The 25,098-nt window shown below is 42.0% G+C and overlaps 1 protein-coding gene across 8 annotated transcripts in view; it reads left to right on the forward strand.

Moving 5' to 3' along the window:
* Nucleotides 1-25,098, forward strand: part of ppp1r12a (protein phosphatase 1, regulatory subunit 12A) — a 193,120-nt gene that overhangs the window by 45,535 nt on the left and 122,487 nt on the right. For all 8 annotated transcript variants that reach the window (XM_059652591.1, XM_059652593.1, XM_059652592.1 and 5 more), the window contains exons 2-3: nt 19,772-19,902; nt 22,970-23,088. In XM_059652591.1, the coding sequence (XP_059508574.1) occupies nt 19,772-19,902; nt 22,970-23,088 (250 nt within the window). The remainder of the gene's footprint in view (nt 1-19,771; nt 19,903-22,969; nt 23,089-25,098) is intronic.

Here is a 25,098-nt window from a genome sequence, read left to right on the forward strand (position 1 = left end):
AGCTCACAATTATCTTCACCAAGGTAGTTAGAGATGGGTAATAATTGCTGGCCCAGCCAGTGAAGCCCATGTCTAAAAATGCAATTCAAGTAGCAAGGAGCATTTGGTTAAAAATGCCAATTTTGAAGAGTGAAATGCGACTGTGAAATACTGGGAACTAATTCGCACTGAATTCATCCATCACAAATTGGGCATTGGCATCTTTCCATTTTGAAGCTGAACTTGTAAACTAGTAGTCTGTGTGGTGCTTAATGACTTCAGCCACTTGGTAATTTGTGAGAATCAGTTCTTTAGAACTGTGTTTTGTGAAGAAACCTTGATAATAGGGAGAAACAGCTGTGTTTGGTAATGCTTATTATTTTCTGGAACATCGAAGTCTGCGTGTTAATTTTAATTCATGACCACATCAGTGCAATAAAAAAAGTCACAATGCTCAGGAAAGTGTGAATTAGTGGAAATGTTCATACTGATTCAGAGTTTGACTACAATCTGCATACATGTTCCACAGCTGTAACCATATTTGTATTTGTATTGGTGTTTTGCTTAACAAGATGGCACATTTGTTAAACGTGAACTTCAACTTGAACATTGTTGAAGTGAATTAGACTTTAACAATCACAGTAAATGTAAATATTTCAGCTAGCTTGAGGCAGAATGTTCTTGTTGGAGTAATTGTTGTGGAGGTGTTGGACTGGGGTGGATAAGTCAAAAGTTACACGACAGCAGGTTATAGTCCACCAGGTTGATTTGAACTCTCAAGCTTTTGTGGCACTGCCCCTTCATCAGGTGCAGAGAGAGAGAGAAGAGGACACAATTTATAGGTAGAGAGATCGAGGGCTAAGATAAAATGATCAGACAACTGTTGAGTGGAGTGTCATAAGTCCCTGCAGGTGACCTAAAAGTGTAAGACAGTGAGTAAAGTGCCAGCAGTTGAATAACTAGTGAAGGGATGACCTGTAATCTGATTAAGGCAGAGACATAATTACAAAAAATTAAAAATGAGGTGGTGCTGGAGACAAACTGACTGACTGAAATAACATGACAGGTATGCGAGTTGCATGTTGAGGGTCTAACCAAAGTAATAAGTAATTCAAAACTGTGCCCACTAATTAAAATAGAGAGATCATGACAGCTTATCAAGCTGATGCTGTCAAAGCAGCACAGTAAGGAAGATTTTACACATTCAGAAGTGTGGTGGGTCACACAGCATGACATGAACCCAAGATTACTGTTGAGGCTGTCTTCATGTATATGGAATTTGGCTATCAGTCTCTGCTTGGCAATTCTGAATTGTTGTGTATCTCAGTCTGCCTTGGAGGACACTTAGCCGAAGATCAGGTAACACGGCACAACTCTTGGCAACCTCTACAAGACATGCCAAATCGTTGACATGAATATGACCGTCACACATGCGAACGCCACCCAACACAGACTGCAAGTACTCCTGCGGACTTTGCCAATGATGTCTATCTCATATGCTGCAAGCAAGGATGCCACAAAGCATAATATATTGATGAAACCATACAGACACTACAAAACAGATGAATGAACACTGCGCAACAATTGCCAGACAGGAATGTTCCCTCCCAGTCGGGGAATACTTCAGTAGTCGAGGGCATTCAGCCTCCAATCTTCGGGTAAGTGTCTTCAAGGCAGATTTAAAAAGAAAACGAAGTGTTATTCACCCAGTTGAAGACATGCGCACTGCGAGTTGACTATTTGTGAATGACAAAAATGATGTGTTTTTCAAAATATAGGAGGAGTGTGGTCAATTTTTCTACTTCTCTCGAACCATCCAACATGACTCATAAGCTGCTTACCATTTGGTAATGAGACAACAAGATGTAGAGCTGGATGAACACAGCAGGCCAAGCAGCATCCAAGGAACAGGGAAGCTGACGTTTTGGTTGAGACCCTTAAGAGTTTTTGATGCCGCCTCCTCATATTTCTTCAGTAATTGACCACCATCACTGGATGTGCATTTGCAAGGATATATATATACAAACGTAACAATGAGCAGCAGGGGGCCCGATTCAACCTCTTGAATGTGCTCTTCCTCTTTAGATCCCTAGAATGGTAGGTTTAACATAGAATGAACAGCTAAGGATCCTGGGATTGTACTCATTAGAGTTTAGAAGGTTGAGGGGAGATCTAATAGAAACTTACAAGATAATGTATGGTTTAGAAGGGGTGGACGCTAGGAAGTTGTTTCCGTTAGGCGGGGAGACTAGGACCCGTGGACACAACCTTAAAATTAGAGGGGGTAAATTTAAAACTGAAATGGGACATTTCTTCAGTCAGAGAGTGGTGGGCTTGTGGAATTCGTTGCCGCAGAGTGCAGCGGAGGCCGGGACGTTGGATGCCTTCAAGGCAGAGATCGACAGATTCTTGATCTCAAAAGGAATCAAGGGCTACGGCGGGGGGGAAGGAAGGAGAGAAGAGAAGTGCAGGGAAGTGGCGTTGAAATGCCCATCAGCCATGATTTAAAATGGTGGAGTGGACTTGATGGGCCGAATGGCCTTACTTCCACTCCTATGTCTTATGGTCTTATGGAGATCGTGGCAGATTTGATTGTGAACTCTCGAGCTTTTGTAGTGCTGCCCCTTCATCAGGTGCAGAGAGAGAGAAGAGGACACAGTTTATAGGTAGAGAGATCGAGGGCTGAGATAAAATGATCAGACAACTGTTGAGTGGAGTGTCATAAGTTCAGGGATGGGGAGTGGGGACTGGTCTTGGGATGAGGTCGGGGTGGGGAAAATTTTGAAACTAGCAAAGTCCACATTGAGACCATTGGGTTGTAGGCTTCCAAGGCACGAGGTGCTGGTCCTCCAGCTTATGGGCGGCATCGTTGTAGCACCGGAGGCGGCCCAGGGTGAACATGTCGTCCAGAGAGTGGGCGTGAGAGGGGAGAGTTGAAGTGGTTCGCGACTGGGACATGTCATTTGTCACAAACCGAGCATAGATGCGCCACAAAGTGGTCTCTAAGCCTCCGCTTGGCTTCCCCCATGTAGAGGAGGCCATATCAGGAACAGCGGATATGATAGACCTGCCTTCCCCCAAGAACTTTAGATTCTTTCTCTCCCGCAGACCCAACCAGTCCCCCTCCACCGACATCCTTATCCGTTTAACTGATCTCATCCTTACCCTTAACAGCTTCTTCAACTCTTCCCACTCCTGAGAACGAAAGGAGTGGCCACAGGCACCGGAATGGGCCCAAGCTATGCCTGCCTCTTTGTAGGATACGTGGAACAGTCCCTCTTCTGCAGCTACACTGGCACTATTCCCCACTTCTTTCTCCGCTACTGTATTAACCTTTACTAGTGTCTTCCACCCCAACTTCAAGTTCATCTAGACTATCTCTGCCTGTCTGTCCTTCTTGGACCCCTCTCTCCATCTCTGGTGACCACCTCAATTGATATCTACTTCAAGCCCACCAACCTCCACAGCTACCTAGAGTACACCTCCTCTCACCCACCTTACTGCAAGAATGCAATCCCCAATTCCTGTGACTCCGCCGCATCTACTGCCGAGATAAGGGATACCACTGCTGAACATTCCAGATGTTCTTGTATTTCAAGGACTGCAACCAGCAACCCCCCCAACCCACCCCTGAGTGGTGGAAAATGCCCTCAATCGTATCTCTTGCGTTTCCTGCTCCTCAGCTGTCACAACCCCTCCCTGCAATGAAAAGAAAGTCAGAATTCCCCTTGTTCTCACGTATCACCCCATTAACCTCCTGGATTCAACACATCATTCTCTGCCACTTCTGACATGTGCCATCTGCCCCCATGACAAAGGATATATTCCCCTCCCCACTTTTATCTGCCTTCTGGAGGACCACAATCTGCGACTCCCTCATCCACTTCACACTCCCCACTAGCCCCACCACCCCCAGCACCTTTCCCTGCAACCGTAGGAGACGCTGCACCTGCCCCAACACCTTCCCCCTCACCTCCATCCCAGGCCCCAAAATAACTTTCACCTGCACATCCACTAACGTGGTCTATTGTATCCGCTGTTCCCGATGTGGCCTCCTCTACATGGGGGAAGCCAAGCGGAGGCTTAGAGACCGCTTTGTGGCTCATCTATGCTCGGTTTGTGACAAATGACAACACATCCCAGTCGCGAACCACTTCCACTCTCCCCTCTCACTCCCACTCTCTGGACGACATGTTCACCCTGGGCCGCCTCCGGTGCTACAACGATGCCGCCCATAAGCTGGAGGACCAGCACCTCGTGCCTTGGAAGCCTACAACCCAATGGTCTCAATGTGGACTTTACTAGTTTCAAAATTTTCCCCACCTCAACCTCATCCCAAGACCAGTCCCCTGTCACACTGACCTGTCTGTCTTTTCTCCCACCTGTCATCTCCTTCCACTTCACTGACCACTGACCAATCCCCACCACTACCTACCTGCTGTCACCACCTTCCCCCCCCCCCCACCCCAATTTATTTCAGAGCCCACTTCCCCTCCCCCATTTCTGAAGAAGGATTGTGACCTGAAACATCAACTTTCCTGCTCCTTTAATGCTGCCTGGCCTGCTGTAATCCTCCAGTTCCACACTGTTATCTCAGATTCCAGCATCTGCAGTTCTTATGATCATAAGATTTCTGGCTGGCTAGGGAGTCAATTTACATAGATGTTAAAAAATATTATGGAAGACTTAAAGTTTGAATGTTATGGTACTCCTGCCCCTCACTGACAGTTGGATGACTCTGGTTTACACATTGCAACGATATCACTGCTTATAAAATGTGCACACGTTCATGTCCAACAGTTTCACTCTTCGGCTAAATTGTGTTTGTAAGTTTTTAGTTTCTGAAGACCAAACTAACCCCAAAGGGGAGTGCTGTTGTCTCCATGAGCCATCTTTTTCTTTATTGCAATGTAGTTTCAAGCTTGGAACTCAACTGCAAATATGGTGTTTGGGACAAAGGTCCTTCAGGTTCAGGCTGATTGCATCCAAAGATGAGTTCTGAAACTTGCGCTTGACTTCAGTCAAATATTACAGCATAATGCCTTTGTGAAATATTTTAACTTCGGCAGTATGATGTGGGGAAAAAAGCGTAGTCGGATCTTTGAATCTATGCATAAGTTCATCTTGAACTTGTCATATGAAAACAACTAGGCTGCTATGATCAAGGATTAGTACAATGACATAAGTGTTCAGTCTAGTCATGAGCAGAAAGACATGCAGTTCTTTATTAAATGTTTGTTTAGAGTTTCATGTTGGCCTTTACTGTCCATCTTGTCTAAAATCATTTTAAGCCCAACGTCTGTTTGGTGAAATGACAGCCAATGGGAATGCGTATTCTTTTAATTCCAGGTAGTGTTCTCATGCTGTTAAACTGTACATCTGGGCTTCTCTGGGATTTCTCTTCCGTATTTGGCAATATGGTACCATAATCAGTTGGAAGTGAAGCTAAGTTTGAGCAAAATCTTTACCCTTTTATTGGCCTCCTTTTAACAGCACAGTAGCTTACTAACGAAATTTGCTTGCAGCTGTGTACTCATGTTCTGGTGCTGAAAGAATTTCATTTTTTAAGACCTTCAAAGGCTATTGACTGTTAAAGGAAGTAACCTTCATGTATGTAGCCTTTATAATGCTAAAGTGTACAAGACTTTTGGTTGGAATATATCTCTCAGCTCGTAAACTAACTTTCAAAATTAGTGCCTAATGCAATCTTGTTTGAGTAACTACCTACAACTTCTGTTTAATGATTCTTGCACTAAAGATTTTGTAACTGCTTTTGAATGCTGATCAATTGCCTAGATAAATGCAATAGCTATTTTCAAGTAAAAAGCTATCTAGTGAGTTTTGAGAAGATTTGTAGCTCAGGTTGTGAGAGGTTCTGGATGTGAGCTTGCTCTGGAAGGTTAGTTTTCAGACATTTCATCACTATTCTAGGTAACATCAGTGAGCCTCTGATAAAGTGCTGGTGTTATGTCCCACTTTCTATTTATCTGGTTAGGTTTCCTTGGGTTGGTGATGTCATTTCCTGCATTGGTGATGTCGTTTCCTGTTCTTTTTCTCAGGAGATGATTTGGAGCCAATCTACCAATGTGTTTGTTGATGGAGTTCCGGTTGGAATGCCATGCTTCTAGGAATTCTGAGAAAAACCATAACCACACTCCCCTACATCAAAGACATTTCCAAAATGACTGCCAGACTAATCGCACCTCTTGGCATCAGGGTAGCCCACAAACCCACCAACACACTAAAACAGTAGCTAATGAACTTAAAAGACCCTATATAGACAACAAACAAAACGAACGTCATCTACAAAATACCTTGCAAGAACTGTGACAAACACTACATTGGACAAACTGGCAGAAAGCTAGCCATCAGGATACATGAACATCAACTAGCCACAAAACAACATGACCCACTATCACTCGTATCCTTACATACAGATAAGGAAGGACACCACTTTGGGACAACACATCCATCCTAGGACAAGCCAAACAGAGACACGCACGAGAATTCCTAGAAGCATGGCATTCCAACCGAAACTCCATCAACAAACACATTGATTTGGAGCCAATCTACCATCCCCTGAGAAAAACAGGAAATGACATCACCAATGCATGAAATGACATCACCAACCCAAGGAAACCTAACCAGATAAATAGAAAGCGTGACATAACACCAGCGCTTCATCGGAGGCTCAATGATGTTACCTAGAATGGTGACGAAACGTCTGAAAACTAACTTTCCAGCTCAGCAAGCAAACTCACATCCAAAAAACTATCTGACACCTTCCAGGTGTGAGGGAGCAGGATGTTTTGGCAAACATTGAAAAATATTATTGTAAGGTGTTTAGATTGTATAAAGGACTTGATGAATAATGTTGAAAGAAGCACACTTGTTCTGTTATGATACTGTCAGGGACCAGTAACTTGAGGTTTGAATGATCAGCTGTAGCATTTTAAAATAAAAACATATGTTCTTGTATGCAAGGACAAATTGAACTAATTTCACATTTAACCTAAGATTTATGCTATTAATTTAGTTCCACCTTTTCGTTCTCCTTCTCCAAATCCCCTTTTTGAGAATTGGAAGATAATTCTTGACTTCCAAGATCTTGAAAATGCATATGCCTTTCTGAAGTCCAATACCAAAAAAATTGCCATTTTCCTTCAGGATGTACTATTCTCTTTCAATGAGGTAGAGGATTTATGGGGATCCCTCCATTACTTTGGCTGAAGTGGCCCTCCATTTTTGTTTTTTTGAAGACCTTGTGACTGTGGGCATTTAAATTTTTAGTAAACCATTTTGGACTGAGTTGAAAAATTTCTTCAGAGTGGTGAGCCTGTGGAGTTTGCTCACAGAAAGCAGTTGAGGTCAAGATGTATGACTTCGAGTTGGGTACAGTGCTTAATGGTTAAAGGGATTAAAGGATGAGGGGAAATGTGGGAACAGGCTTTTGAGTTGGATGGCCTACCATGATCAAAATAAATGCTGGAGCTAGCTCGTAAGTCGAAATACCATCACCTATTTTCAGTTTTGATGTTTTCCTTAGCTTTTAAATAGAGATTACTTTTACCTGATTTTCTCCTGCAGAGTGTTGAGATTTTTCCCCCACACTGACTGCTTCCTGCCATGAGACTGAGAGAACTGATGTAGATTTCTTTCTGTAGCTTCAAACCAGGAAAAGCTTTTCCAGAATTGAATTGCTCGTTTCTGTCAGCAAAGATGCACATAGGTAAGGAGATATGACAAGTGTTTGGTGCAAATCATTGGACATAAGCCAAATGTGTAAAAGGAGGTTTTGAGGCAAAGAATGGAGCACAAGGTGGACACCAGAGGTTGGAAGAACGAAGGCTATTGCTGGGCTTCAAGACCAAAGACAGTTTGAGGAAGAGTGGATGGTGGTAAGCACCAAGTTCACTTTGTTTCTGTCAGTTGTTGAAAATTTGCATTAGTGATGTGGGTGTGTTCAAATAATACATGGACTTTGAGGTTTCTTGTGGTGCACTGGTAGTCTCCTTACCACTGAAACATTTAGCCTGGATTCAAGGCCCATCTGATCTCAAAAGGTAATAGCATTTTTGAACAGGTTGATTAGAAAATATCTGTTTATTAACATGCAAAATGCAGGTACAGCAACAAGTTGAGAAAGCCATTGGCATGTTTTAGAAACAAACAAATTGCTGGAAAAATTCAGGTCTGGCAACACCTGTGGAGAGAAAGCAGAGTTAATGTTTCGGGTCCGGTGGTTCTTCACAATAGACAAGAATAGCTCAACAGAACAAATGAGTTTAGATTTTCAATCTTGTATCATCACTTCAGGGTTCTAACCGACACTGGTTGATAGTTGAAATAAAGCACTCTTGTTTACACTGCAGTATGCAGTTTCTTATCAGCACTAAATTATCTCCTATTGACAGAAGAAACAGTCTCAATTCTAATTACTACCAGGACTTCTGTGAGCTGAAACCTATGGGGCCACGAGTAGAGATGTTTGCATCATCTGTAGCCGTGGATGAGGTGACGGAAGGCTGAAGTGCTTTGTTTATTCATTCACGGGATGAGGGCATCACTGGCTAGGCCAGCATTTATTGCCCATCTCTAATTGCCCAGAGGGCACTTACGCATCAACCACATTGCTGTGGGTCACGTAGGCCAGAATAGGTACGGAGGCTCATGTACTTTTATTTAAGAGAGGCTGCAAGGAGACACTGGGTACCATAGACTGGTGAGTCTGACATTAGTGGTATGTAAATTGTTGAAGGGGATTCTGAGAGATTGGACTTGAATGTATTTGGAGAGTCAGGCACTGATTAGGGATAGTTAACACACTTTTGTGTGTGGAAAATTGTATCTCACTACCTTGATGGAAATCTTTGAGGACAGAACCAAAAAGATTGAGGGCAGAGCAGTAGATGTTGTCTACATAGACTTCAATAAAGCCTTTGTTAAAGTTATGCATAGTAGACTGATTAATAAAGTTAGATAACATAGGATTCAGGGAGCGCTTGCTAATGGATACAAAATTGGCTTGACAGGAGTCAGAAGGTGGTGGGGGAAGATTGTCTTTCAGACTGGAGACCTGTGACCAACAGTGTTTGGCAGGGAATCGTGATGGGTCCACTGCAGTTTGTCATTGATATAAACAATTTAAATGAGAATTTAGGAGGCAACATTAGTAAGTTTGTGGGTGGTATCAAAATTTGTGGTCTAGTTGATAAGTGAAGAAGGGTTATCTAAGATTGCAAAGGGGTCTCGATCAATTGGGCCAGTGGCCTGAGGAGTGGCAGATGGAGTTTAGGTTGGATAAAGGCAAATAAGGCAGGACTTAGTTAGTAGGCCCTAGGTGGTGTCAAACAGAGACCTAGAGATTCAGGTATATAGTTCTGAGAGATTTGCATTACAGGTAGACAGGGTGGCTAAGGCATTTGGCATGTTGACCTTCTTTGCTCATAGCAATGTGTGTAGGACTTGTGATGCTGCTGAACTTTCACAGCATTGGTGAGGTCTTATTTGGAGTAATGTGCTCAGTTCTGGTCACCCAGCTATAGGAAGGGTATTATTAAATTGGAGAGCTTAATAGGATGTTGTTGGTACTGGAGGGCTTGTGTTATAGGGATAGGGTGGAAAGTCGAGGTTGAAGGGTGAACCCCCTTATTAAAAATATGTAAATGTAAGGTAAATAGTGAAGGTCTTTTCCCTAGGGTGGGTGAGTTCAAAACTAGAGGACAGAGTACTGAGGTGAGAGGAGAAAGATTTGATTGAGATGTCAGGGGCAACTTTTTCTACACAGTGGTTTGTATGTGAAATGAACTGCCAAAAGAAGTGGTAGAGGCAGGTGCAATTTCAACATTTAAAAGACATTTGGATGGTATGTGAATATGGAAAGTTTAGAAGGGTATAGACCAAATGCAGACAAATGGGACTATTCAGTTTGGCAAACTTGTCGGTATGGATGAGTTGGACCGAAGGGTCAGTTTCTGTGCTGTATGACTCCATCTGTTAAGAAATTTATAAGTTTCTATGAGATTGCCTCATTGTTTTTAAGCTCCAGAGAACACAGGCTTCGTCTCCTGTATCTCCACTCACAGGACAGCCCCACCGTTCCAAGAATGAGTCTGAATCTGTGCTGTACACTTTTTTGATGGCAAGTATGCTTTCCTTGGAAAGGGGACCAAATTCCATACAAAACTGCAGGTTTGGTCTTGCCAGTTTTCTGTACAATTGAAGCAACATGTCTTTCAATCTGTGCTCAAACCCATTTGTGACAAAGGCTATAACGGTGTTTGCTTTCTGAATTGCTTCCTGTACCTGCATACCAGCTTTCACTAACATGAACAAGGGCATCTGCATCTTTTGGATATCAAGGCTTTCCAATCTTTCAGCCTTTAAGAAATGCATTGCACCTTCATTCCTTCTACCCAACCAGACAACGTAACACTTGGCTCCATTATATTCCATGTGTCATCCTATTCTAATCTTCTTTACATCGCATTTATAGTTCATTGCCATCAAGTTTAGCATCATTTGCAAATTTAGCAATATTATATTTGGCCCCTGTGTCTAGTTATTGTAGTTTGTGAATAGCTAGGGCCCAAGCAGTAATTCTTGTGGTATCCGTGCCAATTCTCTTTTTTTGTTACTTTTACTAATGTTGTTCACTTGTGTGCTTTCAATTGTATCAATTATTCAATAAATATTAACTTGATAGAGGTGTACAACAAGATCAGAGGTATAGGTGGAGTGGACAGCTAGAGACTTTTTCCTAGAGTGGAGTTAGCTATTAGGAGGGGATATAGTTTAAAAGTGAGTGGAGGTAGATATAGGGGATATGCCAAAGATAGGTTCTTGACTCGGAGTGGCCGAGGCGTGGAATGCATTGCCAGAGAGGGTAGTGGAGTCAGCCTCACTTTGGGCATTTGAGTGGCTGTTAGGTAGGCATATGAATGATAAGGTAGGTTTGGAGGTTAGATAGACCTTAGGTTTAGGGTAAACTTTGGGCACAACATTGTGGGCTGAAGGGCCCGTACTGTGCTGAACTGTTCTATGTTCTATCGTATCAGTTATTTCAGGGAGACTTTTTGTCTTCCTCTAAAGACAGGCAGAATACTTAGCTTTTGTACCATTCCTTTCTTCTGTAAAACCTCCTATCTCTGTCTTCAAAGGACCAGTTTACCCTTCTTATATACCTGTAGAAGCTGTTACCATCCATTTTTATTTGCTGTTTTATGTTACTCTGTTCTCTCAATTTCCTGATCATTCTTTGCTCAATTATAAAATTCTCCCAAGCCTCAAGCTTGCTGCCTTTTAGGAAACCTTTAATATGTCACCTCATTTGAGCTTGATTTAAAAAAAACTGTGGTATTCTTGTTTTTCCTGTTAGGCATTTTTGTTTGAAAGAAATGTTTGTTTTTTGCAAGCCAGGCATTAGTTATTTGAAATACCGCCATTGCTAATCTACTGTGAAACCGAACGTGTTTTGTTTCACAATCTACCACAACCAATTTCCCCCTCATAGCTTCATAAGTGCCCAATTTAATCTTTTAAAACCTTATTTTCAGATTGATCAAAATCTTCTCAAATGTAATGTAAAATTCTTTTATATGGTGGTCACTATCTTTAAGTAGGAACTTTGCTATTAGTTATTTTGTAACAAGGTTATTCATTTGTCCTTTCTCATTGAATTATACCAGATCTAAAATAGCTTGTGCCCTCATTGATCCTTCAACATTTGGTTGTTGAAAACTTTCTCAAACATGTTCCCAGAGTTCTCTAAGCAGTGGTGCTCATTAGACTTACTCAGTCTAATGGTAGATTGAAGTCACTTGTGATTACTGCACTCCCATAGCTACATGAATCTCTCATTTTCTGATTATCCAGTTTTTTCCTGTCCTTAAGATGATCCTTTCAACCCACTTTATTCAACTTTTTTATTTGCTCCCAAGATCATTTTGTTGCTACTTGACATTTACTTAATTCCCCATTTTGACAGATTGGGCTGTTTTGTTAGATTAAATGTGCCATAAAAATGTAACTTGCTTTGGTCAGGGTGATTTGCTAGATTTGTGAGCTAAGAGCTGTTTGGAGAAGAGACTGTGAGCAAGTAGTCGTTGGAGCTTTGAAGAAGACGCAGTTAGCTCCACCTTTAGTTTTGGCAGAATAGGCATTGGGAGGTTGCTTCCCTGGCTGGGTAGTCGAGAGTATAACAGTCACTCTGCATAAGGAGTCAGCCATATTTAACTGAATGAGGAGAAATTTCACTGAAAACACTACCTTTGCAGTGTTCTGCCCCAGAAGCTTATTTTTTCAAGGCTGTCATTGATTTTTTTGTTTTTGGTGTCAAGGGTTAAAATAATATGGGATAGGGATGGAAGGTGTAGGATTTTAGGCATTATCTCACTGAATGATTGATCAGTCCATATGACCCTGTTTCTCTGTATATATTTGTAGACACACATTTTGTACCACAAGGGCATTAAATAAGTGCAGTTAAATGTGTAGGGGTTTGTGTAGTTCTGTATGGAGCACGAAAATATCCACATTTGTCAGGTGTAGTTCTGGAGAGTTTTGAAATTGATTGTGAAGGGAGTGAAAATATGGGTAATCAGGTGTGGAAACCCTGAAATCTTATTTTCTCTCTCTTAAATTTAGATATGCCAAGTCCTGACTGGCATCAGCTATTTTCGGCCCAAAATGTTTTTTGACTCAATTGTTTTTTTTCTGGTTGAATTCCTTGTAACAAAGATTGCAAATAACTTGATGTTTTACACTTTGGTGATTGCAACTTGGAATGTGCCCAATTCATCTCCTTTTGACGCTGCAGAGATTAGACTTTCTCCATCTGTGGATGAACACTTGTGCAGCCTTGTTCAGCCAGCAGCTTAAAATCCATGAACCAAACTTTGCAAGTTCCTCTGTTCAGATTGCTGGAGTAGAAGGATCATTTTAATCTCCAGTGCTTGGTGTTGAGACAGATGTGTAATACACAGACTGCACAATGCACAAATGAAATATGCAGCTGTTAGGTTGCACAGAATTTAGAGGCAAGTGATTACAATGATGACTGCACTTCAAAAGTACTTTGTTTAAAACTGCTTTGGAATAATCTGTAAATTCTTCTCAGACTGTAAAATTGACACTAAATCTCAAGCCTGAATAATAGATGAACAGAAAATAGTAAGCCAGTCCTTAGTGAAAGGGCATAAAATTGAGTCATGTTGAATGATGAATTGATTGAAAAGGTATTGTTTTGAACTCCACCATGTTCTAATGTGTCCAAAATAGCAATAGTGATTTGCCCGTGATTGAGGTGCAGCAGTCTGTTCCTAGGACCAGAAAGAAATAAAATTGAACCATAACTGCTGTTTGTTATATGCTTATGAATTGTCAAAGCAGAAGAGCAATGAATTGCCAATTGCGTTTCCACGTATATGCAGCCTGAGTTTGATTATTTAGCAGTAATGCTTTTTTGTGCTGTCTGTTGTAGTTTTCTCAATCATGGCTGCTCATACATGTGCAGTAAATTATTTGTGTATTTTTGTTGACTTTACCCAGTGAATAGCTGGATTGATAAGTGGAAAGTATGATTCACCACCAACAACTGCTAAGCAATGTTTATGACCAATAGGAGAGAATCCAAATGTTAGCATTGCTGCATCAGTCTTGGTCAGTATCCTTGGTTGAGGGCTGTGTGTGCATTAATGAGAAACTGCAATGGAGCAGCTGTGGAACCATTTTAGCTGAGAGGACCAGGTCAGAGGCTAGGATTTTTGTGGTGAGTAACTCTGCTCCTGTCTCCTCAAAGCCCAACAACTATCTACAAGACACATATCAAGAGTCTGTTAATGAGGTCCCTCCTTTCTGGATGGGTGCAGTACATAAACGCACTGGGAATTCGCCATCTAGGACAAAGCAGCCTGCGTGATTTACATCTCGTTCACCACTCCCGCTATAACATAGTGGCAGCAGTGTGTACCAAATACAAGGTGCCGTGTAGCAATTTGCTGTGTCTTTGGTCCCTTTCAAAATCTCTACCACCTTGAAGGACCAGGGCAACAGCTGCATGGGAACACTACCACCAGCAAGTTGCCCCTCCAAGTTGCACACCGTCCTGACTAGAACTCTGTTGCCAATCCTTGATAATGGGAACTGCAGATGCTGGAGAATCCAAGATAATAAAATGAGGCTGGATGAACACAGCAGGCCCAGCAGCATCTCAGGAGCACAAAAGCTGATGTTTCGGGCCTAGACCCTTCTTCAGAGAGGGGGATGGGGTGAGGGTTCTGGAATAAATAGGGAGAGGGGGGGAGGCGGACCGAAGACGGAGAGAAAAGAAGATAGGTGGAGAGGAGTGTATAGGTGGGGAGGTAGGGAGGGGATAGGTCAGTCCAGGGAAGACGGACAGGTCAAGGAGGTGGGATGAGGTTAGTAGGTAGGAGATGGAGGTGCGGCTTGGGGTGGGAGGAAGGGATGGGTGAGAGGAAGAACAGGTTAGGGAGGCAGAGACAGGTTGGACTGGTTTTGGGATGCAGTGGGTGGAGGGGAAGAGCTGGGCTGGTTGTGTGGTGCAGTGGGGGGAGGGGACGAACTGGGCTGATTTTGGGATGCGGTGGGGGAAGGGGAGATTTTGAATCCACAATCCTTCATTTGTCCCCAGGTCAAAATCCTCCAATTCCTTCCGCAAAACACACTGGGTACCCCAAAAACTGCAGCAGTTCAAGGAGGCAAATCACCACTACATGGTGGGCAATAAATTCTGACTTTTCCAGCAATGCTCATTTCCTGTGACAGAATTTTAAAAAGTAGTGATGCAAACTGAAAGTCCTGGCGATCAACAACTGCACCTCCCAGTCACGAACCATTTCAACTCCCCCTCCCATTCCTCAAACATGTCCATCCTGGGCCACCTGCAGTGCCATAATGATGCCACCCGTAGGTTGTAGGAACAGCAACTCATATTCCGCTTGGGACCCCTGCAGCCCAATGGTATCAATGTGAATTTCGCAAGCTTCAAAATCTCCCCTTCCCCTACCAGCCCAGCTTGTCCCTGCCTCCCTAACCTGTCCTTCCTCTCACCTATCCCCTCCTCCCATCTCAAGCCGCACCCCCATTTCCTTCCTACTAACCTCATCCTGCCCCCTTGACCTGCCCATCCTCGTGGGACTGACCTATCCCCTCCCTACCTCCCCATCTACACTCACCTTTAGTGGCTCCATCCCTGCCTCTTTGACTTGTCTGTCTCCTCTCCACCTATCTTCTCCTCTACCCATCTTTGATCTGCCTCCCACTCTCTCCCTATTTAATTTAGAACACCCTTCCCCTTCCCCATTTCTAATGAAGGGCCTAGGCTCGAAACGTCAGCTTTTGTGCTCCTAAAATGCTGCTTGGCCTGCTGTGTTCATGCAGCTTTACACCTTTTTATCTCGGACATGCACAGCAGATCAGTTAGCACCGCTGGAGAGGAGTTAGTGTTTCAAGTCAATTTATTTTGCCTTGAATGTATGAAGAGTATGTCCTTATTCCATTACCAATGCACTTTGAGTCTAATTTTCAAATTATGCCACTTTATGAATTCCAACATCAGAAGATTATTTTTTGGTCTGTATTGACTCTCTCACTTTAAACACTAACATTTCTGCATTTAAAAAACTTAATAGTGTAAACTAAGGCTTTTCCATCTGACCACCTAATTTACCATTTGGCCCTTGTATCATTATCAGTCTGCTTTTCCAAAGGCAGTATATCTTTTGTATTCTTTAAAGTAAGCCAGTTTTATTGAGTTTTCCACTCCAGAGTTCAGAATTTTTTGGCACATTTGGTTTATTTGAATAATTCTGAATATAATAGTGACTGTTTGTTTTTTTTTTCTGTGGAATGGAGTAATTTGCAATATAATTTAGACTGTCAGATGCAGGAGTAGAATGAGGCCATTTGGCCCATCGAGTCTCTGCCGTTCAAGTGTGCCTGATATTTAGGAGCTCTGTTGCCTAGCTCTTTGTTTTGTTGAAGTCAGACAGACGTATCTTCGTTCTAACAAGAACAGTGCAACTTGCAGGTTGTCATAAACAGCACAAAATGCTCCCATCTAAGGTATAACTTGATAACCTGTAGAATAAAGCTCATTATACTCAATGCCAGAAATGTGCCTGAGCCACATCTTCGAGCTGGTATTTTTTGCTTAGTTTTCCCATGCCGCTCACTCAGTGGCTTCTCTGAAAGATTGAGTCTGGTGCCAACGTCAGTTAGGAACTGGATTGAAACTGCAGCAGTGAAGGCTCAAAAGCTGCTGAAACTTGGGATGTCTCCAGGCAGTAGTCATCAGACTTGCCACTGGTTTGGCCTGAAACTGCATCAGATCCCATCGGTATAAGGCTGTTGTCCAAAGCGCAGCCTTTTAGAAAGCCTAAATTTATGTTCACAGAATAGAATCTTAAAGCAGTTTAATTCTAAGTGAAGGTTTTGAGGTACTTGGGAGAACAATGACTTAACACAAAAAATTGAGATGCTGGCAGATTGTAAGAAAGCCAGTTTTGCATATTAAAAGCATTCATTTCCTATGTGAAAGGGAAACAAGCCTTATTCTGTTCATGGCATGATGGTGTGCCATCATCTAAATACACTGCAGCAACTTGCTGTCCTTCAACTCTTTCAGTACTTGGGAACACCACCAACTACAAGTTCCCTCCAAGTCACACTGTACTGATTTGGAACTGCCTTGCCCTTCCCTTGCTGTCATTGAGTCAAGTCTACAAGGGCACTTGAAAGTAAGTTCAGAATTTTAAAACCAAGACATGCTTGATTGAAAGCCAGTATAGTTCAGCACGGGCAGGATTGATTGTGGAATACCGGCTTGGTAGTTAAGATGCTGACAGCAGAGGCTTAGCTGACTGCGAGAATTGGATTTTGGAATTTTTAAAGGCTGTTCACTTCTATTTGATCCAGATATATGGTGGAGGTTCGGTGTTAAACAACTGAAAACATAGGGTCAAGAGACTGAAGAGTCTACCAGAATTTTTCTGGTCATTGCTGTATTTATGGGTAATGTCTTTGAAAAGTTAGATGTTCAGGTGGTTTAGTAATCAACATTAGTTTGTTTCTGTTGCAGTGATGTGCTGTATTTTGGAAAGGCAATTCAGGGCAAGACTTACACACTGAAGGTCCTCGGGAGTGTTGCTGAACAAAGAGACCTTGAAGTGCAGGTTCATAGTTGCTTGGAAGTGGTGTTGCAGGTAGTTAGGATAGTGAAGGTGGTGTTTGGTATGCTTGCCTTTATTGGTCAGTACTTTGAGTACAGGAGCCGTGAGGTCAGTTGTGGCTGTACAGGGCATTGATTAGACCATTTTTGGAAGGCTGCGTGCAATTCTGGGCTCCCTGCCAAGGGATGGATGTCGTGAAACTTGACGGGATTCATAAAAAAAATTACAAGGATGTTTCCAGGGTTGGAGGGTTTGAACTGTAGGGAGAGATTGAATAGACTGGGTGTACTTCCCCTGGAGCATTGAAGGCTGAGGGGTGACCTGCACAGAGATTTCTCAAATCATGAGGGGCATGGATAAGGTAAATAGACAAGGTCTTGACCTCAGGGTAACATTCTAAAACTAGAGGACATAGATTTAAAATGGAAGGTAACAGATTTAAAAGGAACCTAAGGAGCAACTTTTTCATGTAGAGGGTGGTGCACGTGGAATGAGCTGCAAGAGCAAATGGTGGACATTGGTGCAACAACATTTAAATGGCACCTGGATGGGCATACGACTAGGAAACGTTGAGGGGTATTTGGGGCAAATGCTGGCAAATTGGATTAGATTAATTTAGGATATCTGGTTGGCATGGATAAGTTGCACTTAAAGGCTCTGTTTCCATGCTGTACAGCTCTGATGTGGAAATCAGTGAACATTGAGACGTGCTGATTGTCTGTCTGTCTGTCTCTTTCTGTTGAAAACTTTGGCCCTATCTTAATATAGTTTTGACTGTATGGCCTTTTCCCAAGTTAAATGTACATGATGTATCAAGTGAAAAATTACTTGATGAACTGCCATTGTTGCAGCAGCATGTTTTCTGAGAGTGGGTGATTAAATGTGATTTTAGAAAAGGAGTGCAAGTTTCATTTATTTACAAATATGACAGTGTAGACTTTATTTAAAAATAAGCAGGAGTGCATAGCACTGTTGAAATTCAGGAAGCGTACAGAGCCTGCTCCTTCAGTAGGTCAGCCCGTGAGGCCAGATTTACCAAATATTGAGGAAAATTGTGAACATTTCTTTGAGAACAAATGGTCAAAGCTGCATAATTTCTGTCCACTTAAACCTTGTTGGACGTTCCCATAATGTACACGTCCTCATTGATGAGTGCAAGATTTGTCATGGGGTGTGTTCTTCAGCCTGAAAACTAGGGCATTTGGTTTCTTTGATCAGAAATTTATTTTGTGGAGTTTACTGAAAGTGTTCTGATGTGAATCCACTCAATGAATACTAACTTGTTAGAGGTGGTGGTAATGGTGTGATTTTAACTGCTCTTTGGAGGTTACATCACTTCACAATGAAGTAGCAGCGCTCCAAAAGCTTTTAATTTCAACTAAACCTATTGGACTATAAAGCAGTTGTCGTGTGGCTTCTGACTTTGTCCACCCTGGTCCAACACTGGCACCTACACATGTTTTGACCCGGTTACGTCACTTCGCAGCTTCGTTATATTGTCTGAAAGCAGTGCAAAACAGCTTCTATTGATCTGTGACTGTAAGAAATATCTACCTGTGTCATTTATCACTCGTGCTATAAGTCTAATTTCTATTTCATAGTTTGTCTGAAGTAATGAAACACACCATTGATCATTTGTAGAATTGCATTTGTCAGCTTTGGGGGTGTGTAGTGCCCAAGAGTCTGGAAGTCTGTTTGCATGCTTTTTAATGAGGGTTTACGACTGTAACTTGAAGAGCTGGGGAGCTTTGTGGTCAGTTTCCTTTTTTTTAAAGGATTCGACTGACAACAGGAAGCCCAGTGACAGTGTTATGGTACTTCAAGTAATCATTCATGTTCTTTTTAAAGGGTCAGCTTTCCTGTCCAATCCACCCTCCCCAGGGTGGCTCACTCTCAACCATTCTTGTTCATTCCAGACCCCTGCCATTCTCTGGGTGAAAAGTTTTCCTCAAATCAAAACTGGACAAGTGTAGCAATTGTGCAACCAAAGCTCTACGTGACACCTCTGTTCCCATAATCCATGTCACAATTGATGAAGACAAGTGTCCTGAGCGCTGTCCCAACTACCCTGTGAACCAATACTGGCACTTTCAAAGATCTGTGGACAAGCACCCCAAGATAGTGCTAATGCTCTGAGCCTCTCAACACTTTGCCATTCATAGAGTAACCACTTGTCATTTTCCTCCTTCCAAAAAGCATTACCTCTCATTTATCAGGGTTAAGTTCTGTGTCAATGATCTGCCCATCTGACCAATCCATTTATATGGTCATATAAACAAAGAACTTCCTCCTTTTCTTAACCACTTGATCAGTCTTTGTGCCATCAGCAAGCTTTGCTATCATCCATCCCACATTCTTCATCCCACATTCTCCTCTACATCATTTACAAAATCACAAACAGTAAGGGACACAGCACTGATCCCAGTTGCACGCCACTGTACGTGGGGCTCTAGCTACACAAGTAGCCTTTTACCCACACACTCTGTCTCCTCTCTCTAAGCATAACCACGATGTACTTCTGATTTGCTGTTGTGAAAAGGTGTGCTTGAGTTTTTTGACTCTAGCAAATATTGAATGAAAATGTTTTTTCATATCTCTTATAGGCATGTATAGATGATAATCTGGATATGGTGAAATTCCTAGTGGAACATTCTGCAAATATTAATCAGCCAGACAATGAAGGTTGGATACCATTGCATGCTGCTGCTTCCTGTGGATATGCAGACATAGCAGAGTAAGTGAACAACTTCATGGTTCTTTATACAGGCTTGTTTATTGTTTTCGGTTTTGCTTTCCTTGGCACGTTTCTACGCTACTTCAGGTACCAAAGGTTTGGTAGCCTTATCCTGCATTTGAACAGCTATGTGATTGATTTTCAAGGGCTCCGTGTCTCAGTCTGGAATCGTGCCCTTTCAATTGCGAACTACAAAACTAGTTTTGTAATTTCCCATTACATACCCAAGTTGCTCATAATCTGCTACAAAAACAATTTTCTGTGGAACTCTGCAGGTCTCTCAGAATCTCTGGGAAGAAAGCACAGTTAACATTTCAAATCCAGTGACTGTTCCTCAGAAGGGTTATTAGCTGGTGTTCATGCTGAAGCCAAAGTGGGTTGGGTGGGTGGGCAGGCAGAGAGGTGGAAACAGAGCCCAAAGAGAGCTATGGAAGGGCTAGGTAAACAAGGAAATTGAGTAGCAGCTCAGCACAGAAGAAAGGCTGAATAAGTAAGAACTAGGAGTTAGAAAATGGTTTAGCTGTGCTGAATGCAGCCCATATAATGTAACAATGGGCCTAGGAGTACTTGGGAATGGTGACTGCTAAAAGCAACCCATGTCATAACAGGAACAAATACAATGTTAGCATTCATTTCAAGTACGGAGATGTATTGCTGAGGGTTGTATAAGGCTGTGGTCAGTCTGCATTTGGAATATTATGAACACATTTGGGCCCTTTATCCAACGATGGATGAGTTGATGCTAGAGATGGTCCAGAGGAGAGTAACAAGAATGATCCTGGGGATTAAGGGCTTGTCATGTGAGGGACAGTTGAGGACTCAGGTCTATGTTGATGAGGGAAGGATCTGATTGAAGCTTGCAGAATACTGAGATGCGTTGATAGAGTGAAAGTGGGTATGAAGCTTCCACTAGTAGCGAGATAGGATCTGAGGGCACAGCCTGAGAGCAAAGGGTTGAGCCATGAGAACCGAATTATGGAGGAATTTCTTAAGACCGAGGATGGTGAGTCTATGGAGGCCAAGAAAATGTGTATTTAAGATGTGGAGGTGTCAATGTTGGACTGGGGTGGGAGTGGAAAAAGTCAAATCACAAGACATCAAATTGTAGTCCAACAGGTTTATTTGAAAGCTAAAGCTTTCGGAGCCCCAGTCCTCCTCCCAGCTGTTCACGAAGACCTGAAGGAGGACTGAGGCTCCGAAAACTTTAGTTTTCAAATAAACCTTTTGTACTGTAATATGTTGTCATGTGATTTCTGACTAATTTAAGACTGAGAGATTTTTGATGGGGGATCAAAGATACAGGGAGAAAGCAAGAGAATAGGGTTGAGAAACATACTTGCAGTGGTTGGTGGAGGAGGTGGCATGGGCCCAAACCACCTTATTCTACTCCTATAACTTAGTTGCCCTATCTCTGTCTGTTTCAGGTTTTTGCTTACATGCTTATTTAGGGCTAACTGATTGTTAGAATGTTTGAAACAGTGATTTATTAACTTAAACCTCATCAACCCCAAGCCATGTCTCTGGGATGTGGGCATTGCTGGCAAGAGTAGGATCTTCTGCCTATCCCTAATTGACCTTGATTTAAGCAATTTGCAAAGCTGCTTCAGTGAGTAGTTAAGAGTTGACCACATTGCCAAGTTTCTGGTGAGTTTTAGATCATCCCAGACTGTTAGAAACACTGGTAAGAAGAGCAGACTTGCTTCCCTGGAGGACAGCAAGGACTACTTACAATTGATATGATAGTTTCATGCTACCACTGACACTAGCTGTGACTTCCAAGTTTTATAATTTATTCACTGAATATACTCTGTACAGTGGACTTTGGCCCATCAGAGTGGTTCAGCAGCACCAATACTCCATGAGAAGCTCCCCTTCTAAAGGATGGTTGATGGTCAACATCTGTGACAGGGAACGTATGAGGGGAAAAAGATTCTTGATCTCATCTTCGGAAAGATGCTTACTGAAGTTTACTGAAGATACGTCTGCACGTGTCAGTATGGTTAAAGTGACGATTGTTCATTCCTTATGGAGGTGTAGTCCAGTCTTTGCAATATGAATACCCTTCATGTTGAGGGATATGATCACTGTGCTAATTTGAACAGACTCCCTTTTTCCTGCAGGATTGGACCTGTGATGGGAGCATTCTTTGCTTTGAGCCAAAAGCAGAACATGCTCATCAAGAAACAGCAATTCTCATCCTCTTGCTGGAGACAATGCCGGTTTGTCAACCTGTTCCAAGATGGCCTTATGCTTTAGAATGGTTGACAAGCTCATTGGACTTTTGAACTCATTTGTGTTGAGCATTTTTTTTGCGGCACAACACAGTTTTCCACTTGCAGTCTTAACTTTGTCTTGAATCAAGTGCTTTTAGATTTCTTATCTGGCAAGACTTGGATGATTTGAGCATCATTTGTTTTAAAGCTTGCCTGTGATGTTCACATTCCACTGTGACCTAACTCCACTCTGGTCAATACTATTATATCATGAGCTTGAATTTAGATGGTTTGTTATGGTAACTCCATAACTTTGGCTTGCAACAGACTCTCTTCCATTGGATTTTTCTGTCCTGTGAGACAGAATGGTGCACAATTTTGCTGGAATTGAAGTTTTGGGAAATCTGAATTTGACTCATTGGTTTCAAAAATCGTGAAATCACATTGTTCTCAAATGTCTTGCCATTCACATGCTCACTGTATCAAATCAACTGCAAAGGGCAATGTAAATGTACTTCAAGTTCCCTCCATTTCTGTGGCCTCTCCCCATCCCCTTCTGTTTAGGAAATTGAACAACAGGCATTGAACAATAGGCATTAAACAATAGTTTGAGTTTGAGTTCAGTCTCCATTGTGGCAAAATTACAAAAAATCCTTTAGAAATAAATTCATGGACTAATGAAACTATTGCATCCCTCGTATTTAGCCTTGAGTTGAAGGTAATTGTTTTGTCTTGCAATTTGTTTTTAAAGATAAAATCAGAATTAAATTCAAGCCCTTATTGGCGGTATTAGCATACGCTTGAGTGTTTACTGGAAGTGTCATACACTGTCTCTTTTGAACATGATTTTGCAGGTATTTAATTAGTCATGGAGCAAATGTAGCTGCAGTCAACAGTGAAGGAGAAACTCCATTAGATATAGCTGAAGAAGAAGCCATGGAAGAACTCTTGCAGGAAGAAATTAGTAGGCAAGGTAAGAAACAAGCCATGTGAGAAAATATTTTTGAAGTGATGTGTAGCTACTGCCAACTTTTACAATGTAATCAGTGGATAAGTGTTTGATTTGAGATTTGAACATGTAGAATTCTTTGATCCTGCAAATTCTTGAATTGTAAGTGTGACTCGGGAAAAAAGATAATAGTAAAACCTTTCTCTTTGAGGTTCTTTTTACATAGAATCTAAATCACCTGCATTTCCAAAAACAAAATACCAGATAGAAGCCCCAAAATGTTTTAAGTATTCATTGGTTCTAGCAATTCCTGCAGCATGCAAAGTAGAGTTATTGATTTGGTTCAATGACCTTTAGTCACAATGTTCTGTCGAAAGATCACCACCTTGAAAGGTTAATTTTGCTCTTTTTCCCCATAAATACTCTGATCAAATAAATACATTCATTTTTAGCACCTTGCTTTCTCGCACCTTTTCCAGACTGCCCTTGATGGTGTAAGTCATTTATGACTTGCTCTGTTCAGTCACACTGACCTCAGTTCACCACACAGATGTGAAAAATCAGTCATAACCATGAAATCACCATAATCGTCAAGTGTGGTATAAGCCAGATTGTAAACAGCGCACTAAATTCATACATTCCAATAACAAATTACAATGCGAAGCAACTTCAGTTTGCCTTTAGACTTCAGCAAGCTTTCTTTTTTAAACCTCCACTCTTGATATATTGGCAAAAATTATATGCCTCAAGTACTGGGAGTTTACTGTATTATTTCAATCTCTGTCATGTTTGAGTAGTTAGTTGAGGGCTGTCTGCCAATATTTAAGGCAAAGTTGTATTCTTATTTGAGATTTATGCTGTAAATAAAATGTGTATAATCCCTGCATTGTGTTTTTATGTTGATGTTTGAACCTCTTTATCAAGTGGAATTTTTGATCACCCAACGCACCCTTGGTCCCACAGGTGCTGGTGAACACCAAGTCTGCTGTATTTTGCTGTTTATAAATTCTGTTGGTTAAGTCGTACAACTTGGAATCAAGCTTTGGGAACGGCCATCGGTTTTAGGAAATGTGCATGATTTGTTCTCCATGTTCAATTAGTGCCAGATAGATGCTTCTCATTGATAGGTCAACCAACTGCCACATATTTTCAGCTGACTGTGACAGGCAGAGGTAGTATATTAAAGGTTGGGGTGGACTGATTTTTAATCAGTTGGGCATGCAGATGAAATTGAGGACTAACGGATCAGCCATGATCTCTGGATAGCAGAGCAAACTGGATGGCCTAGCTGTGCTATCCTTAGCCCATGTCCGTGATTTGAAAGTGAGTCATTTTTATGTTTATTCATTACACGCATGGTAGCCTTGATCAAATGTGCCTTTGATTTAAGTATCCATCCAACCTATTGCGTGTTGACATGCTCTTCTTCAGTCAACAACTCTTCATATGAGCATGTGAATGAGGAATAGGCATAAGCAATTTGGCCCCTTCATTCAGCTCTGCCACTTGATAAAGTCATGGTTGATCTGGTAGAGGCCTGAATTCTGCATTCTCTCCAACATGAATTAACATTTTGATTTCTTTGTCAAGAACCAGTGGATGTGGTGTATATGGATTTTAGCAAGGTATTTGATCATGTTCCCCATGGTAGTCTCATTGGGAAAGTAAGGAGGTATGAGATACAGGGAAATTTGGTTGTCTGGATACAGAATAGGCTGTCCAATAGAGGACAGATGGAATATATTCAGTGTGGAGCTTGGTGACCAGAGGTGTTTCACAGGGATCTGTTCTGGGATCTTTATAGATGACTTGGATGAGGAAGTGGAAGGGTGGGTTAGTAAGTTTGCTAATGACACAAAGGTTGGTGGAGTTGTGGAGAGCGTGTAGGGCTGTTGTAGGTTGCAACGGGACATTGACAGGATGCAGAGCTGGACAAGGAAGTGTCAGATGGAATTCAACCCTGAACAGTGAAGTGATTGACTTTGGAAGGTTGAATTTGAGTGCAGCATACAGGATTAATGGCGGGATTCTTGG

The sequence above is a fragment of the Stegostoma tigrinum genome, chromosome 18 (genome assembly GCF_030684315.1).
Source record: "Stegostoma tigrinum isolate sSteTig4 chromosome 18, sSteTig4.hap1, whole genome shotgun sequence".
Classification (NCBI taxonomy): Eukaryota; Metazoa; Chordata; class Chondrichthyes; order Orectolobiformes; family Stegostomatidae; genus Stegostoma; species Stegostoma tigrinum.